The sequence below is a fragment of the Euleptes europaea genome, chromosome 11 (genome assembly GCF_029931775.1).
Source record: "Euleptes europaea isolate rEulEur1 chromosome 11, rEulEur1.hap1, whole genome shotgun sequence".
NCBI classification, from domain to species: domain Eukaryota; kingdom Metazoa; phylum Chordata; class Lepidosauria; order Squamata; family Sphaerodactylidae; genus Euleptes; species Euleptes europaea.
Window position 1 is genome coordinate 21,699,043 of NC_079322.1, and position 20,385 is coordinate 21,719,427.

At 42.6% G+C, this 20,385-nt stretch overlaps 1 protein-coding gene across 1 annotated transcript in view; it reads left to right on the forward strand.

Moving 5' to 3' along the window:
* ELMO1 (engulfment and cell motility 1) overlaps nt 1-20,385 on the forward strand; it is a 344,558-nt gene that overhangs the window by 228,528 nt on the left and 95,645 nt on the right. Inside the window, exon 15 of the mRNA XM_056857534.1 lies at nt 1,280-1,416. Within this exon, the coding sequence (XP_056713512.1) occupies nt 1,280-1,416 (137 nt within the window). The remainder of the gene's footprint in view (nt 1-1,279; nt 1,417-20,385) is intronic.

Sequence of the window (20,385 nt, forward strand, 5' to 3'; positions counted from 1 at the left end):
TGTTTTAGCTATTTGTATTTTTTAAAAATACTTTTTGGGTTTTTTTTGTGATAACAGTGGTTTGGTGTCACAGAACATTGGAGACCTTGGAAATATCTAGATGCTGCAACTTCGCTATGTATGTTGATACAGAATTGCCAAGATTCTTCTCAGGCTGAAGCGAAAGCCTCTAATGCCTTAGATCTTTAACGCTGATGGTAGCTTTAATGTGAACTTCCGAGTTACCACAGGCTTTAATATCGAGACTAGTGATATTCAGCAGCTCAAGAGCCAGCTGTCGCTCTTCTGAGCACCATTCCCCAATGTAGTCCCTGCCCCAAGTAGCATCTGCCCCAGTGTAGCACCTGCAAGGCCATTATCCAGTGAGGCATATGATTGGCAGGTGGTTCCCACCATGAAACAACCATTGCAGGATGGACTGCACAATGAGTGAGACTGCTTGAGGCACCTGCCTCATCCTGGGATAGAAGTAAAGGACCAAGCGTGGTGTAGTGGTTAAGAGCTGGGGACCCTAATCCGGAGAACCAGGTTTGATTCCCCACTCCTCCACATGAGCGGCGGACTCTAATCTGGTGAACCGGTCTGGTTTCCCCACTCCTACACATGAAGCCAGCTGGGTGACCTTGGGCTAGTCACAGCTCTCTTAGAGCTCTCTCAGCCCCACCTACCTCATGGGGTGTCTGTTGTGGGGAGGGGAAGGGAAGGTGATTGTAAATCGACTTGATTCTTCCTTAAGTGGTAGAGAAAGTCACCATATAAAAACCAACTCTTCTTCTAGGGTGAACACCAATGGCCACTCAATGATTTTGACCCAGATAACTGGCCTCATTGCCTGATGCTTACAGGTATGCAGCAACAACTACTGGCTCTCTCACATGTCACTCTTTATTAGGTTGAAGGTTGACCTCTGAGACCAACCATGCAGCCATCCTCTTATTTTCCTCAGTAGAAGCAGTAGCAGCACGTACTGAAAATGGCAACCTTTTATTCCCACCGAGTAAGGCTGAACAAGCAAAATCCATCCTCACTTCTAAGAGAAAATTGCATTGAGCCATTCCCACTTGTTTTCTTTAGTGGTCTTTTGATCAGTTTGCTATTTCACAAATTGTTCCTACTTCTCTGTTTACTCTTTTTTACTATCTTGATTCATTAGTGCTTGATAACATGCTGGTGCTATATATTACTGGGTTTCCAGCAGGGATGTATCTGTCAATGTTTTATTAATGTTTTTTTGTGTGTGTTTTTTCCCCCTTTTCTGTGTGTGTGTTGTTTTTTTTAGCCAGTGAGACCGGCAATGATTTCCACCCAATGTTCTTCACGCATGATAGGTCATTTGAAGAATTCTTCTGCATTTGTATCCAGCTGTTGAATAAGACATGGAAGGAGATGAGAGCCACATCTGAAGACTTCAACAAGGCAAGATTGCTGGGGGAGGGGGCAGGAATCGGAAACATACTGGCTTAAATCTTGTGTACTTCTTTTGCCCCTCTCTGGACTAGATTTGAAGCTGGTTGAGAGGATATACTGCCCCAGAATGCATCACATATTTGAAAGCATCCATGCATCAGTATATCTTCCTGCACATGGGAATGTTTTACGTGTCAGGTAGAAAGCCTAGCAATCTCCTGGACGTAGTGTTTGTTCACATTCGGGGAGACTTTCAAAAACAGGTTCTGTCACATGTGTTCAACCCCATGAGACTATGCCATGTACCCTGTTAAAGAACTGGCTCTTTTTAAATGTGCAAGTTCTCTGCACAAGAGGCAAGGGGATCTTTATAAAACTTGGATTTCACCTCAGAGTAAAAGTGTGGCAAAACATTGAGCACATGAACACATGAAGCTGCCTTATGCTGAAGCAGACCCTTGGTCCATCAAAGTCAGTATTGTCTACTCAGACTGGCAGTGGCTCTCCAGGGTCTCAGGCAGAGGTCTTTCACATCACCTACTTGCCTAGTCCCTTTTAACTGGAGATGCCGGGGATTGAACCTGGGAACTTCTGAATTCCAAGCAGATGCCCCACCACTGAGCCACAGCCCACATTTCTGTCTTGAGGAAGACCTTTACTCTTATTGTTATTACATTGACCAGAAGATACATATTCACGTATATAAAACGTTCAGAGGAAGATCTACCGTATATACTCGAGTATAAGCCGAGTTTTTTAGCCATGATTTTTGGCTTAAAAAACTCACCTCGGCTTATACTCGGGTCAATACGGTAAGTCGCCTGCCGGGCCCTCTCCCAGCGCGCTCCCGCCGGCCAGCTGATGGGCGGGCTGTCCCTTCTCCCCCCCACCCCACCCGATCGCGCCTTCTGCGTGGCGGCGGCGGTTTCTTCCCCACCCCACCCGATCACGCCTTTTGCGCGATCGTCGCACCTTGTGCGCGGTTGCGCCTTCTGCGCGGTCGCGCTTTCTGCGCGGCGGCGGCGGTTTCTTCATCCCCCACCCCACCCCACCTTGCCTTCTGCTGGGTGGCAGCGGTTTCTTACCCCCCCACCCCCCCACCTCACCCGGGCCGGTCCTCCTGCTTGCCAGCTGACCCTGCGGGGCCTCCTGCGCGCAGGGAGGGGGCCGCCGCCGCCTGCCCGCGCGCCTGGAGCCCGGTCAGGTAAGCCTGCGGGGGGGGGAGGGGGTGCATTTCCCCCTCGGCTTATACGTGGGTGCCTAATTTTTTCCTATTTTGGGGGTGAAATTAGGCACCTCGGCTTATACTCGGGTCGGCTTATACCCGAGTATATACGGTAGATTTTGATATTGCCATTACTTCTTATGAAATACTGAGTTACTGTAGGAAGAGTAAGGGGGCAGCATGGGTCTTTTTAAATGTGGCATTTTCCTCCCACTGCAAAGGCTGCACAATAATATGGTAAAAGTTTTTAACAGGTAGGCAAAATATAAGCTTCAGTTAAAGGACGGAACTTTTCAGGATGTGGCTTAACACACTGGAAGGTAAACTCTCTAACAAGGTCTGAACGCTTCTGAAATGAAGCAGTATCTGCTTGATTGCAGTTCAAAACCAAGTTAGTGATGTGTTTTATGGCCCCAGGTTTCATTATAACAGCTGTGGGGCCGTGGTAGAGTCAGTGAGCCACTGAGCAGTATAGCTTGGGGAAAGCCACGGCTGTCTGTCAAAGCCATTTATCCTCTTGGCTGGTTTCTGATGACTTGCTTTAGGCTTCAGGGGGTAGCCGTGTTTGTCTGCCGTAAAGCAGTTAGGTTCGAGTCCGGTAGCACCTTAGAGATCACCAAGAGTTTCCGGGTATAAGCTTTCGACAGTCAAAGCTCTCTCAGGGTCTCTAAGGTGCTACTGGACTCGAATCTAACTGCTTTAGGCTCGGCTGTCTCTCTTGTTGAGGCTTGTTGAGATTCTGATGGGACTGTGGTTTTAAGGATTGTTTCAGGTGGGTAGCCACGTTCATCACTGGTACGAGAACAAAATTTGAGCCTAGTAGCACCTTAAGGACCAACAAAGTTTTCTAGGGCATAAGTTTTCATGAGGCATCTGACAAAACGAGCTTTAACTAATGAAAGCTTAGATCCTGGAAAATGTTGTTGGTCTCTAAGGCGCTACTGGACTTGAATTTTGTTTTAAGGAGAATGCATTAGGTTCATGACTTTGTTGGAGAACTTAAGGTGTATCTGATTCCCAAACAGTTTGCAGATCTGTCTCTTCCCATGTTATAGAACAGGCACTGTTTGGTCTAATAAACCCCCCAAAAAGTCATTTTTCTTTTTATTTTGAACAGCTGAGTTACAACATGGCATAACTTCTATAGTTTCTGGGGTATTGTTAACATCAAGTTTTCTTGCTTTTCATCCTTCACATTTCATACACCCGACATTCAGTTGCAGCAACCACATTATGTCAGTGCTGTGTTTAACTACCGTTTCCATATGTTTTCTTGTTCCCATAGATTTACATGTGTGTGAGGGTTAATCCCCTATCGGATTTTATTGCAGTTACTGTATATTGGATTTTAGCTCTAGGGACCCAAATATCTTTCTGAAATCTACTCTGCCAGCTTTGGTCTGTAAATGTAACTGATGAAGGAAGAGCTCTTTCATTTAAATTTTCATTAATCAAACGAAAGTGTACATTCTACAGAAACGTCTGTCCGCATTTGCAGCAATCTCAGCTGGAGGACTCTTGTAGTGCTCCAGCGGTTTGGCTGTCAACTTCCACATTAGTTTACCCTCTCTCCATAAACTGGAGAGATTTTAGTGTGGTGTGCCAGTGTCCTTTAAAATGTCCTTGAGGTCTGAACCCCCTTATAATGTAGTAAGGAATAAGCCAGAGTTCATTTCTCCTTTTTTCTTCCAAAGCTTGGAAGTAAAGAGAGGCTTTTTGGTCTCCCTTTCATTACATTTCTCATTTGGCCTCTGTTTTGGCTATGACTGTTACATTTACTGGAAGCAGGCATGTAACTTTCCTTCAAGGTAGAGTCGTATTGTTAAAACTGTGGCTTTTGTGCCCCCTCTTTTCTTTATATATCCAAGTGTCTTAATTTAATTATTGTGGACTGCTTTAGTTTTACTGTGTCTTTCTGGTGGTCTACGTAAGTGTATGAATTATTCATACCATGTGGGTATTCTGGAAGAATAAAACTCCATTCCGTTCACAAGACACACAAAAGGGCAGCTGCTAAACCTTTAAATTTTTTTTGCAAATTCAGAGGTGACTTACGGATGACGTTCCATCCCAGGTTTGTAGACTGTACTACCTGTGAGGAGTTTCTAAATGTAATAATCTCAGTCCTTGATATATGCAGCCACACATCTGCGGCTTGTGGATTTCTGTAGCTAAAATGATAGGAAATGGTGTTTTAGGCTAGGGTGCTAACTGACCTGAAAATTGTCACTTGCACAGTCTGAAAATGTCCCCTGCATCACACAGGAGGGCACTTTGTTTTGTTGGGCTTCATACAGACCCAAAATTTCCGTCTCTCTGAGTACTGTAATTTTTAAGGCAGTTTTTTATATGGTATCCCATTCCCCCTAAACCAGCAAAATGCTTTGCATTTAGTTATCTTAAAAGGAAAAAGAAGATCTTTCTCCTACAACTCTTATATGTGGCATATTTTCTAAAGGCCGTTTCCCAGTACATAAAACATTTTCACTTTAGAATAGTAATGCTACCTCACACGGAGGGGAAAAATAATTGAAGCTGTCTCAAAATGAGAAAGCAGGAAAAAACTTAAAATGAATTATTGTTATCAATTTGTGTGTCCCTAATAGCTAGCTTCAGAATATCCTGAGGAGCAGGGAAGAGAAGCAGGGGAGGATGGGTGAAAACGCATTATTTTCCACCAAAATGCTTTTCCTTTCTGTCACAGCCTGAGCCGCTGTATTGCCAAACATGCTCACTCTTCCATTCTAGTCCACATTAATGTGCGTCGTCCACAGTCAAATTCTGCCTGTGTAAGCAAGGTGGTAATTCTTCCCCCACCCCCAGCATGCATAGACTCTAAATACTGGGGGTGGAGGGTGCACGTATGCCTTAAGTAATTCTATTTTTGGATGACTGAAGTGAGTCAGTTAAAGCTGTGGGTTTTTTTTTTTTACCTTGTTGTTTATTTTACTTCATGAAGTCCTGGTAGGGTCCCTGTTATAGAAACCGCATATTTAGATTATATCAGGGGTAGGCAACCATTGACATGCTTGCTGTACAGCAGCAGGCTATTTTGATCAGCAGGTCATCTCCCTTTCTCTACCTAGGGTTGCCAGCTCAGGGTTGGGAAATACCTGGAGATTTTGGGGGTGGAACCTGAGGAGGGTGGGACTTGGGGAGGAGAGGGACTTCAATGCCATAGAGTTCACCTTCCAAAGCAGCCATTTTCTCCAGGTGAACTGATCTTTGTCACCTGGAGATCAGTTGTAATAGCGGGAGATCTCCAGCCACCACCTGGAGATTCTAACAAAAACAAAGCAACCCAGGCAAATTCAACCGTGTGTAGAGTTTCATTAGAATTAAACAACCACACTACTATGATAATATAATAATGCCAAAAACATAAATCTAACAACAAAGTCATATGTGACACAATAGAACAAATGTTTCCATATGCATCCACTTAGGGCATCTCACCACAGAAGTAATTCAGTTCCATGCAATGTCAGGTGAGTATCCAGCTATTGAACATATCAAAAGTACATGTCCACGCATAATATTCTCTTCATATTCCCTAACAGGTCTCTAGTAGAGTTTCTCCTGTTTCAACCACACATCTTCATCAGAAGATTCTTATGGGCGTTGTACCACGAACAATAAAACATTTACAATAAGTTTCACGTACATAGCTATTACAAGCATATAAATAAATAAATAAACATTCATTCAGAAAAAACAATGCTTACTACTAAAGTTATTAACAGAGCTCTGCTCCTTCGTGGCAATGCCATGGAAAGTCACACTTCCTAATTGCGATGCATATGGATCCTTGCTGATGCTGACCCACCTGTTCATTTAAATTTGTTCTACAAGTTTGTCATTTAAAGGGAACACACTTAAACTAGGCTACCTAAATCTAATGAGGCATTCAGTCCTTTTGGTTGGACTGTATCAAATAAATAGATAAAGTCGGCTTCTTGTCGTAGCAAGATTTTGTTAACGTCAGTCTTGTAGTATATATTCGTGTTAGCTTGCCATATGGCAAAGAATACCAGGTCGTTGCCCGAATACTCTTGGAAACAAAATGTTGTACGATCTGAGCTTCCATGGTCCTGTTTCTAATTCTCTACCTATGCTCACTGATTCTATAGTTAAGTGCCCTGGATGTTTTGCCAATATAAAAAAGACCACAAGGGCACCTAATAACATAAATTACTTTAGTGGATTCGCAATTCGTGCAGGTTCTAAGCTTAAAGTGGAACCCTGTGCTGGAGGTAAATTCTTTTACTTGAAGAGAGAGTGCACAAATGCCACAGTGCCCACATCTATAGTGCCCAGCTGATAAAATGGACATCACTGGTTCCCTCATATCTGCATGTACATGTTTATCCTGTAATGAAGTTGTTCTTTTTAGACCAAACCTAGGGAGGTTTTCACAATTAGGTAAACTGCTTACTACATGCCAATGTTTGTATATAATGCCCTTTATTTTAGATGTTAAGGCAGTATATTGCAGTGAGGAGGTAATGCCATTAAATTCAGTTATTGTTTTCACTAGGCTTGCCATCCACCCACCTCTGGCAGGTGACTCCCAACCATTGGCTCCAACCTCAAGAAATCAAGGAGTGGGAGTAAAATTGGCCATTACCATAGAAATTATGGGAAACTCCTAGAGCAGGGGTCGGCAAACTCATTAGTCAAAAGAGCCAAATATCAACAATACAACGATTGAGATTTCTTTTGAGAGCCAAATTTCTTAAACTTAAACTATATAGGTAGGTACACTGTTTATTAACTTAATAAACTTTAATTAAAGTTTTAAGTCTTAATTAAACTATAGGTACATTGAATAAAACTTGATATCATACTTAATAGTGATCTTATTTATTGATAAAAATTAAATTGTAAGTCCCTGCCATTTCCCCCTCCCCGCCTGGAGGCCTCGTCTGGAGGCCTGGTCTACTGCCATAAAAGCCTACTGGTAGACCTGGCCTCCTGCTGAGTCCCATTTGGAGGCCAAGTCTACCCATTGGCTTTCTTGGCAGTAGACCTGGCCTCCGGAGGCCCATAGAAGCCAATTGGTAGACCTGGCCTCTGAAGGGGGACTTTTTCCCCCTCCTCGGAGTCCAGGTCTACCGCCAAGAAAGCCAGTGGGTAGACAATGGGACTCAGCCGGAGGCCAGGTCTACCAAAGGAAGCCCGCCCCGCACAACAGCTGATAGGTGGGCAGGGGGACAGGATCCGCCGAGCCGCCCGCCCAGCAATTGCGCGACTAGAGGGGAGGGAAGGCTTTAGCCTCCCAACCATTGAGGGCAAGGGAAAGGGAGACCCAGCCATTCTCCATGGCGGGGGGGGGGAGAGAGACAGTGCGCCCGCTCGCCTGCTCTCTCTCTCTCTCTCTCTCTCTCTCTCTCTCTCTCTCTCTCTCTCTCTCTCTCTCTCTCTCTCTCTCTGGCGCACCGGCTCCGCAGCCCGGCTGCCGGCGCGAGCGGGCGCGAGAGCAGGGGCTCCGAACCAAGTTCGGAGAGCTGCACTCAACGGGCCAAAGAGCCGCATGCGGCTCGGGAGCCGCAGTTTGCAGACCCCTGTCCTAGAGTGTCACCCAGAAGTGATGCCCCATCCTTCTCAAACTCCACCCTCCCCAGGCACGTATTAAAAATCTCCCAGTGCTTGCAAAAGAAGTTCATATGTGTTCGTTGAAAGCAGAGCTGTTGCTGTTGCATACTGACATTTCGAAAGCAGTTTTATTTTAGTCCCTTCTGTGTGTGTGTTAAGTGCCGTCAAGTCGCTTCCGACTCATGGTGACCCTATGAATCAATGTCCTCCAAAACGTCCTATCTTTAACAGCCTTGCTCAGGTCTTGCAAATTGAGGGCCGTGGTTTCCTTTATAGAGTCAATCCATCACTTGTTGAGTCTTCCTCTTTTCCTGCTGCCTTCAACTTTTCATAGCATGATTGTCTTTTCCAGTGACTCTTTATCTTCTTGTCCCTTACACATACCCAAAAAAAAACCCTACGTAGATCTATATACAACATACACAATGTGTGTGGCCAAATGCAATTCTCGTCCCTCCCTGTCCTGTTTTGTTTGCCAGTAGTGTGAAATTGCTGCTGTCAGGGCAGTGGCAGGGAAAATGGCTGCCATGTGGGTGGGATAGGTTGCCAGCTCCAGGTTGGGAAATACCTGGAGATTTTGGGGGTGGAGCCTGAAAAGGGCAGGGTTTGGGAAGGGGTGGGACTTCAATGGGGCATAATGCCATAGAGTCCACCTTCTTGACGACTTGGTTCCATTTACAGAGGCACACATTTTTAAAATAATCAAACATCGTCTTTTAGATATGGAGTTTCAATGGTTGCATCCTATCCAACCTTCTGTTTGCTCCTCAGCAATGTTCTGCCTTTTGAATAAAACAGACAATATTCCCCATTATTTTTATAATTTGGCTATACCTACTCTCCGTAGAGCTTTTTCTCTTGCCAGGGTCAATGCCTTCCCATCTAGGATACTGTATGGAAGGTTCCATCAAATCCCAATCCAAGAACGGACTTGCCCCTGTAATTCAAATTCCTTGGATACAATCGAATATATTCTATGTGATTGCTCTTTATATGAAACACCTCATAGAAAATGGTTAAAAAACTGGTTACATCCCAAGTTTTACCTGTCTAATAAAGTTAAATGTCAATTTCTAATGAATGATTCAGCCCCAGAGGTTACTGTGGATGTTGCCAATTTTTTAGTAGAAGTGATAAATGTCCAAAAACTCACAACCTCTGATATCTGATGTTACTGGCTATGATTTTATTTTATCGGTTTTAAGATTTATGACCATTGTTTGTATCAATTGTAACAATTTATATGCCATTAAAGGTTTATTATGATTATGAGTCCACCTTACAAGCTGGCCATTTTCTCCAGGTAAACCCATCTTTGTTCAATGTAGACTGAGATTCAACATTCAGATTCAACGTAGACTGAGATTTTAATGTAAAGACCTTCTGATTAATGTAATCAAATTTATATCCTCTACAATGTTAAGATTATGCCACACTATACATTTGCAGGCCTAAATTGTGATCATTTATTGCAGACACCCTTCAGCTTGCCTGGTAGCTGAAGGATCCACTGTGACTCAAAAAAATCAAAAGGGACTAAAAAAAAAAGTCTAGATTATAAACCTCTTCCTTTCTCTAATGCCTAGCGATAAGGACTTTCACTTCAGTGATGTTAACAAATGCAGTTTATTGTTTCCTTGTGGGCCTTTTGCAAATTTGCAAAGTAGATGAATGTAATTACTTCTCTGTTGACCTTCTGAAGAAAATCTGTTTTGCGTGCACTCAAGGGAAATGCTGGTGAATCTGGAATATTATACCTGTTAGCGTTGTTAGATTTTCATTTGACAAGAATGGTTCTAGCTGATGGAGGTACTGCAAAATACAATGATCCTGGTAAGAGTACATTTCCATTTCCTGCTCTTGGGCAAGATTAGTGCAAATTAAATTCCACATTATCCCTCTTGAGGTCATTACCCCTCTACCGTGCAGTTTAGGACACCAATAATTCCAACACACATATTGCTTTATCAATTAGACAGTATGTGAATATAAGCTAAAACATTTTCTTTGTAATTGTAATGTATTTTACCGCAGTCTGCTAAACAGTTTATGTAAAATGAGTAAGATTTCTAATTGAAAAAATACTTCTATTCAACTACAGTGGAAACCTGTTAGGAAGGCAATAATTGGGTGCACTGAGGGTTATCGAGCATACTTCATTAGAATCATTTTCTTTGAAAGGGCTTTGGAGCTCTGTGTTGTGCAGGTTAGCATATTTTGCAACAATTATATTAACGTAAGCAACATTTTACACTTACTTCATGTTCAGGGTCCTTCCATCTTGGCATACTGGAAATGTAGCAAATGCATTTTAAATGGCTATCTATGAAAAACAGCTTTGCTTCGTTCGTCAGTCTTTCTCTGTTCCTATCCTTAGACCTATTGATTTGTTACGTTCCAGGGGAACTTCCAGCCCTTGATTCTCAGATTCTTGTGTGCCTCTCGGTTTTACTATGTTTATTTGAATCTCCTCTACTATACAGTCTATCCCAGGAAAGAACTGGGGATTTGGCTGGGGTCGTTTTAATTCATTGATTTGTTTTAGAGCGAACAACTGCCTTGGACATATTTTGAAAGGCAGGATACAATATTTCTAACAAAGTAGTAGCAATAATTAGGGCAACATTATATTAAAACAAATGTGCCACAGCCTGGTTCATTTGTTACCTTCTCCAGCCAGCATGGTGTAGTGGTTAAGAGCAGAGGTTAGGAGCAGTGGACTCTGATCTGGAGAACTGTGTTTGATTCCCAACTCCTCAACATGAGCGGTGGACACTAATTTGGAGAACTGGGTTGGTTTCCCCATTTCTCCACATGAAGCCAGCTGGGTGACCTTGGCCTAGTCACACTCTCTCAGCCCCACCTACCTCACAGGGTGTCTGTCGTGAGGAGGGGAAGGGAAAGTGATTGTAAGCCGGTTTGATTCTGCCTTAAGTGGTAGAGAAAGTCGGCATATAAAAACCAATCCTTCTTCTCCCTTGTAATGATGGGGGAAGGCAGACCCATACTTAAGTCTTGCTCCAGTTTGACCTTTTGTTATGGAAAAAGATGAGTGAATACAGTAATTTATAACTGACAAAGATACTGTCTTTAGTACCGCAAATATCTGTACTTGCAACACAGTTGTCCTCTCTGTGCTTGGCAAAAGACAAGCTGAATGGCAGGAGTAACGCTGCTGAGTTGTGTTCTACCAGTTCTTCTATTTAATCTTGCCCAGTGCCCTTTCTCACTGCAGCCCTAGTCCTGTGTGGATTTCATCCACATTGGTCCCCTGACCCCTGAATTAACCTTTTCAGTGCTCAAAAGCGGCCACTCCTCCGTTTCACCGGTGGAAAAGGTGGTAGGATACAGCGCATTAGCAAGAAGGTCAGCAGAACCACCCAAGTCTATTCAGAGTGGTACTGAATTTGGAAGCCTTCCTAGCCCAGACCCAGCACAGCTTGTGTATATGGGACCTTGGTACAGGAAGCCCTGTTGGAGGTTAACCAGGAAGGTTAAAAATCAACCTTCCTGGTTACCTGACTCTTCTGGGTTGAAGTTTTTATTCCCCTTTATATTTCTGTTTTGGTTTTGCAGGTTCCCTGTTGTACACGATTTGGGGGAGACTCTTCCGGATGTGTTGTGTCATTCACACACATCTAGGCAGATTCATGAAAGATTTTGTGTTAAAGACATGAAACCATTCTAAAACTTGAGCTGCCGTGCTTATTCTTGTCTAATATGGTGACCTTTATTTATGTAGCTTCTATCTGTGTACATGGTATTTTACAGCATAAGCAGCATAAGGTTTGCTTGTGTGTGTGTGTGTGTGTTTTAATTCAGGTGCTTTTCACAGGGGGATTTGGTTTAAAACCAGCCAGGGCAAGTTTTGCTAGTTGGTTAACCAGTGAAACTGAGTCTGGCCATTCCCCCACCCCTTTCTGACCAACTGTCAGAAAAGCATGGGGTAAGACTAGGGTTGCCAGTTCCAGATTAGGAAATACCTGGAGATTTAGGGAGCGGAGCCTGAGGAGGGCGGGGTTTGGAGAGGGGAGGGACTTCAATGCCATAGCGAAAGCGGCCATTTTTTCCAGGGGAACTGATCTCTGTCACCTGGAGATCAGTTGTAAGCAGGAGATCTCCAGCCACCACCTGGAGGCTGGCAACCCTAGGTAAGACTGTTATCACCTATATGCATTTTTTTAAAGTTATAGTGCATGAATAGACTTCTGCTACACTGGGCTCCTCTCCTGGTCTGGTTTCAAGCCACTGAGTTGTCTCCCATCCCCAGTACCACTCCAGGCTGCCAGACTTTGTCCTTGAACACCTGCTTCCCCCCACCCCCAATATGCTATGTTTTGCCCCTGACTCCATCCCTGTGCCTGCAGTGGACTTCACCTTGAAACTCACAGGACTGTGCCTAGGTATAAGATTTGGCAAAGCCAGATTTAACCCACACAACCCCCCCTCCCCCAATGTCACTGCCTGGGAGAGGAATGGAAGCAGTATTGTCTGGAGTATTCAATTCATTATGTGTTTTTCTGTAAGGGAAATAAAAATGTATGCTCCATTGAAAAAGAGACAGCTGGGCACTTTCTAGAAAGAGACTGATCCGTTCAGGCATGGAAGAAAGATCATGGGTCACAAAATAAGGGTTTTGCAATTGAGTAATTGAAATCCTGAGTAAATCTATAGACTTTTAAAATCCTTTCTGTACCTTTAATGTTATGAATGTTATAGGTATACTCCAGCTACGCATTTGTTTGCTTGTGTCATTGTTTCCTTCCAGCCATTCTGTTGCGTCAAGACAGAAGGTACAATCCCCTGGGAATCTCTGGTGATTCTTTCTGGTTGAAATCGTGTTGCAGCAATGATAGACTCCACTCCTTTTCTGTGTGTGTGTATGTGTGTGTGTGTGTGTTTTGCCGTCAAGTCACAGCTGACCTATGGTGACCTCATAGGGTTTTCAAGGCAAGAGACATTCAGGGTGGTTTGCCATTGGCTGCCCCGGTATTACTTGGAGGTCTCCCATCCAAATACTTGCCAGAGTCAAGCTGAGAACATCAGTAGCATTTTCTAGTCAGTAGCAAGTGTTACTAACAGTTTACTTATTCTTCTATTTACACTTTGCAATCTTTTGTTTCTAGCTTTTTATGCATTACTGTTAGTTGGGAGGGACTGTGGCTCAGTGGTAGAGCATCTGCTTGGCATGCAGAAGGTCCCTGGTTCAATCCCCGGCATCTCCAGTTAAAGGGACTATGCAAATAGGTGATGTGAAAGACCTCTGCCTGAGACCCTGGAGAGCCGCTGCCAGTCTGAGTAGACAATACTGACTTTGATGGACCAAGGGTCCGATTCAGTATCAGGCAGCTTCATGTGTTCATGTGATATGGTCCAAGTAATATAGAGCTTAGAAGTGACCACTGTAGATCTGGCTGAGCAGCTGATCATGAAGCAAACAAGTCTGTGCATAATTTGTGGTCTTGATACCTATGGACCATCTAATTCTAAGGGCTTTGCAACAGCCTCAAATCTTAGTTTTGATTTCTGTCTTTAATGGTGATGAAGGTAATCTTGAAAATCCTCCTTTCGTGTTTTAAACAAAACCTATGCCACATTCTTTGGAGACAAGGACTCAGGTGTGTGTTCAGTAGCCCAAGTGCAGAAATAATAATTAGCCACAGACAACATGAACCATGGTCTTAATCCTGGTTGAGTGAATCCATAGTTTAGCTTGCAAAGTTAACCCTGACTTGCTTGTCACATAGGGATCAGGGAGAAACCATAGCTTTAGCCTTAGCTGGTTTTTATAGATATAACACTAAACATGGTTTGAAAATTCACCACAAACCAGGATTAGACATCCTGGTTTGTGGTCAGTCTTGAACTGTGATTTTTATACAGCTGTATTGCTTAACCTTAGGTAGCCACTGAATCCGTGTATTTACAGTTGCCATGTTTTATGTGGATGTGGTTTGTTTTACAAGGAGACAGTCTCCCTGTAAGGGAACAGGAAAGAGTAATGTGTTAAAACTAGAAGTAATCTTTAGTTAGTTTTATTTCACATCTTAAAGAAGTTACAGGTGTTGGCTTTAGTGAGTTTTCAGATGGAGAAGGGGGGACATTCCAGAGCTGTGGACTGACTTCTGATAATGACCTCTCTGTGTACCGTCAAAGAATAGATGATTGGTTGATCTAATTCACACAGCCATTTTTCCCAATGCATTTTTAACATCTGTGCTAATGCTTCTTGATTTGTCCAGACTGAAGGCAGATTTAGTGAAATCGTTTGAGCGTGCTGCTGGTGGCCCAGATCCTAATTAGCATGCCATTGCAAACACTTCAGATATTTCTTTGGTAGTGGAATGCAAAATCAAGATCTAGATCATCACATCATCCAATCGATATGAAAGTTATGCAGACCCAAAAAAAATCATCACTGTGGTTGCAAAGTGATTCCTTGTGTTGATTGTATGAGTCAGTCCCTGGAGAGCGCACCATAGATCATTTGTTTGCTGATAATCACTAGAGGAAACCATCAACATATAGGAGAACATGTTTTTCAGCAGGATAGTTTTGCCAGCTGCTGAAGTGATGTAGGCTGACTTGAACTGGCATTGGTCCTTGAATAATTGATTGCACTGAAAGGGGTCGTTCACAGTGCGCTTAAGGTGTTGTTGGAGATCATATAATCATGGTGTGCTTTTGCTTCATATATTCATATTTCAGCTGAATTAGCAGTGTGCAGCATATGGCTTTTTTGCTGCATGAATTCCTGCCGATGTAAATGTCAGTAAGCATATAATACTAGAGTTTCATTTTGCAAGTCACAGTGCATGGAATATCAGCCTTAGAGCTCCCCCGACTATAGTCCGCATTATAGCTGAATAAAATGAGGAGAGGAAGGGATTATGTTCCAGTGTTTGTTTCAGTTGAAATAAGGTTATCGCAGTGAATGATGCTCTTGACGATGACATTTGTTTAGCTTTATAGTTTCTCTCTGTTGCTATACTTCTGCTATTGTTTCTCTTTTACTGTAATCAAGATAGGGTAGCTGCCCCAAAAAGGGAGGCAATCTTATTTTGACCTAATGCAAAGGTCTTCCAAAGCCCATGTTTCTCTTATTGCCTTGATTATGGGTTGTTGCTGAAGTATAGCTTTACATGGAGTCTTAAAGTTGGCAGGGACAAAAGGGTCACAGAGTTCAACCTCCTACCCAAGGCAGAATGACACTCAGACAAAACCCAAAAAGACTAAGGGCAATTTTTTGGGTTAGTAGAAACATGCAGTTACTACTCCTTTTGGTTGCATTCTTTCATTTCTCTCATTTTCAAAATGGTCTGATTTAACAACCATGCTGGCTAGATACTCTTTAACTTAGTCATTTTCAGATTGTCAGAGGGTTAATTTATATGCGCATTGGTAGCTCTGGCTTCCAAAAAAATAATTATTCAATCTACAAATATTTTGAAGTGGAAAATAGTTCACAATAAGCTAGTTAGTAATGTGCTGGTAATTTTATTAATGATTTTTGTAGCATAAGGACATAAGAAAGGCCATGCTGGATCAGACCAAGGTCCATCAAGTCCAATAGTCTGTTCACACAGTGGCCATTCAGGTGCCTCTAGGAAGCCCCCAAACAGGACAACTGCAGCAGCATTGTCCTGCCTGTGTTCCATAGCACCTAATATAATAGGCATGCTCCTCTGATCCTGGAGAGAATAGGTATGCATCATGACTAGTATCCATTTTTACTAGTAGCCATGAATAGCCCTCTCTTCCATGAACATGTCCACTCCCCTCTTAAAGCCTTCCAAGTTGGTAGCCATCACCACATCCTGGAGCAGGGAGTTCTACAATTTAACTGTGTGTTGTGTGAAGAAACACAATGCATAGTTAATTTTTTAATATATATTATTATTTTTCAATAATTGCTATACATCTCATTTGACGATACATCCTATATACCAATCTTTGAATCAATAAAAAATTAAAGAATTATTAGGTGTATGTCTTCAGTATTAAATATAATTAGTTATAATTGACTTCCCCACCGACTTCCTCCCTCCCTACAAATATCTGGTGTCTCCTTTGTATTAATATTTTCTAATCCTTATGTCATTATTTTAATGTTATACTTTCCCCTTATTTAATACATTTCTATAAGCAATAATAATATAATATTAATAATAAAGAGAAAAAAAGAAGAAAATCATTTAAAAAATGAAAACAGAGACATAACAAAACTCATTAACAGTTTTCTCCAGTCACTCATCTCTGTCGTAAAAAATGGAGTAGATCTTTAAAAACTTTATATACCCCTGTGTAAACAATTCAGTTGAGATCATTTTTCCTCTACCCCCCCCCATTTCGCATTTTAAGAGTCAAATTGGTATTCTTCCGGCTTTCTTAACCCTTCTTTTTGAACTTTTTCTTCTGTCTGGAGTTTCTGTTGCCATCTGCCTGCTTTCTTGAAGTGGTCTTCTGTCTGTGACAATCTTTACCCATTGCTCCTTGGGCTGTTGATTCTTCTTCTTGTATTCCTGTAGTATGGTCTGACAGCTCATTATTTCTTGTCAAAAAGTTTTTGATATCTTCCAACGAATTGACAGCATGTTTAACTTGTTTATAGTTGAAGGTAAGTCCTTGTGGTAGCAGCCAGCTGTATTTTATTCCCTTGTTTCTCAGTGTCTCAGCAAAATCTTTATAGATGGCTCTCTTTTCAATCAGGTGACGAGGAATGTCTGAGAATTATTAACGGTGTATCATCCTCACTTAGATGATTCTCCAAATGAAGTTTCATAATTATATTTTTCATCCTGATGTCAAATAAGGAGACCAAGATCTCTCTAGCTTTTGTTTTCTGTACTCGAGCTGACAAGGGGATTCTGTATATCTTGTTTATTGCATCATTTAATTCTTGTTCATTTAAATTAAATATATCAGCAAGCGATCTTATGATGGTCTCTCTGGTGCCCCCTAGTCTTTCAGGCAAATTACGTATGCGCAGGTTAGATTCTCTCTGTTGCAGGTCCAAAACAGCTAGTTGGTCCTTCACTCGCTCTTCCTGGAGTCGTATTGCTTCAATTTGTTGTGCTTGAGATTTCATGTCCATTTTAACCCCTTTCAATTCTTCAGTTCCATCTTATTCATGCCATTTTTCATTACTGTAATTTGATCTTTCATTTCCTTGATCTCATTTATTATGCCATCAAATTTTTGAGTAATAATTAAAGTCATTTGTATAGCTGATTGTTCTTGTTGCATGGAAACCTGTTCAAATTTCTTCTTTAATAATCCAGTTTGCATGGCCAACATTTCCTGTATCTTTTGATGATTACTTTCCATGATTGTCTGTGGCTTTTGTATTTTCCAGACTAGTAAGTTAAATATAAGCAGGCAGCTCAGTGCAAAAAAAGCTACTAAGTTGTTAGAAGGCTCTGGCTTGGCTTTGGAGCTTGTTCCAGGAAGTATACAGGGAATTGTGAGGCAGTGGACTTTCTGTTGCTCCCACTCTATGATTAAAGAAGGTAGGATTTATTTTGCTGCTACACTGAGTGGGGCACATCCGGCCCAACAGCCCACTATGGTTTCCTGTCTTCCTAGAGAAGCCACTTCCTGAATGAAAATGTGGCTGGAGGACTCTCCTAAGGTAATGGAATGGAGAATCGAAAGCAGAAGATTTCTCCTATCCCCTTCTACGCCGCAGCCGCCGATTGGTAGCTATTTATGCCATTCAATTCTTTCCGATTGTTTTGTTTGCCTGCTAATTCAGTTTTTAGTTTAATTAAATAGTCTTTTTAGTCGGAAGATCACTTAGAATCCTGGGTGAAGGGGTACAGAGTATTTAGCCGATTTTGAAAAATTCTAGTCATTCAGAATCAGATTAGTTAACAAAAGGAGTTCATGTAACTTACTCGGATGTTGGAAATCGGGGTTCTCTGTTATTAGCTTGTTCAATGTTCGGTAAAAGATAGAGGATATCGCAGCCTATTTCCATGAGACGTTCGTGGCAGTGGAATTCCTCCTCGGCCGGCGGGACTTCAACCGACCCTCCTTCACATCAAGCAGCTCTTGTGGGAGGGGGGTGGGAGTCAAACCGCTCTTCTTTGGCAGCAGGGGGTTGCCTGCATTCCGATCCACTATTTAGGATCGGAGTCGGGGCTTTTAAGGGGGCCCCCGGTTCAGAACGTCTCTTGGTTCCCTCGAGAGATCTCGGGGGACATGATGCTGGGAACAGCTCCCTCTGGAAGTCGATGCATAGTTAATTTTTTGAAGAAACAACACATAGTAACATTTGACAACAAGAAGTAGGCTGATTCATACATTCAATTAGGGCTGTTGAAAAAAAATTCAATATAGTTCGGCTTCGGCAAAATTCGGCCCGTTTTTATTTGGGCCGTGCCGAAGTCCGAACTTCCCCGCTTCGGATCCCCCAAATTCAGGGGGGATCCAGAGTTCGGGGGAAAATCCCCCCCCCGCGCGCGCCTTCAGGGCAAATTCGGCTCCCCCGTTTCCTGCCTTTTTTGAGTTCGGTTCGTCCGAACTGAAAAACAGCCGAATTGGGGGAAATTCGGCTGTTTTTCAATTCGGCCCGAACCGAATCAACAGCCCTACATTCAATGCAGTGTCAAAGCTGCCATGAATTTGTTGTTGTTGTTGCACTGGATGGAGGTGACAGGGATTATCATATACAGCTCAGTTCACATGTTGAAGGGTTTCTAGGATACAGTGATCCAATATCACAACATTTTGTTCAAATATTGACCAGCCAATTCACTGTACCAAAGGTATCAATTCATAGTGATTTCACCAGTCTGGCAGTTTTGTGAATTGACTGTATACCATTTGTAAGAAATGACTTCTACCGTAGAATTCACTCTAGTAATTCAGCACTTGGGATTACACTCTGTATAAGAGATGGAATCTGGCTATAGGTTCCTACCTGGCAAGGATTAAAGGTTCCAGGGGATGTGTCATCAAGGATACTTAATAGTTTACAGATGCAAATGGCTCTAACTGGAGTATTGCAGAAGGTTTCCCATGTAACACCTCTTCTAGAATGTCACACCTAAAGGAACAGAGACAGGGACAGTCAAAAGGCTAGATTGTGTTTTCTTCTTTTTAGGGGAGGATTGAGGATTGATCTCAGAGTGGGACAGACTCTCAAAGGAGAGACTATAAATTTTTAGGACATGAGAAGGAAGCTCTTTTCTCTTTGTTCACCTTGCTTGTGTGGGCACAAGCCATGAAGGACTAAGTCTTTACCGAAAGACTCTTGCCCGTATGTCGAGGGACAATGGAAGATGTCCCAACTCTGAGAATTAAGATAATTGTTTACTTTTAAATGCTGCAGCTGCAATAGCTGGTAGCCTGTCCTAGCAAGAATATCATTAGGATAAGTATAGAGTTTAGTGCTTAGAATATAGCATGCTTTCACCTTTTCTTTATATCCTTGCTCAGCCTGATGCTTGTCACAGACCATGTGTACTCTTTTAATTTTTATTTATTACACTTTCTTATATTTTGAATGCTTTGAACTTGATCTCCGACCCAGTGTGGGGTCATGGTTAAGAGTGTCTGACTAGTATCTAGGAGGCCCAAGTTCGAATCCCCACTTGTGCCTTAGAAGCTTTCTGGGTTACCTTGGGCCAGTCACACTCTCTCAGCCTAACCTACCTCCCAGGGTTGTTGTCAGGATAAAACGGAGGAGAGGAGGAGGACATAAGCTGCCTTGGGTCCCCATTGGGGTGAAAGGCAGGGTACAAATAAAGTAAATAAATAAATAGATAAATCCATGTACACACCACGACTATATGGTCCTGCTTTCCAGAGAGCAGTAAAAGGAAGGAACACTGGTTAAGCTCGCCATTCCTAATGTGCAAAAATGCAGTAGCTCATCCCCACAGTAGCTAGTACAATCAAATCAGGAGACATGGCAGTTAGATGGAGCATTTTAACGGCCATGCAGATACAGAGTTCTAGATGTACAAATCTATCTAATGGTAGATACTCTTTCAGATTTGTTGGAGGTAGCAGTTACTACCCAGATACCCTTTGGAGTAAGGGAAAGGGGTGGCAGCACCAGGTGGGGACCTGGGATGACTGTGGGGCTTTCCCAGGCACCCAGACCAAAGACGAAACAGGGCTTAGAAGACTGTTTCTTCCCACCAGAATTA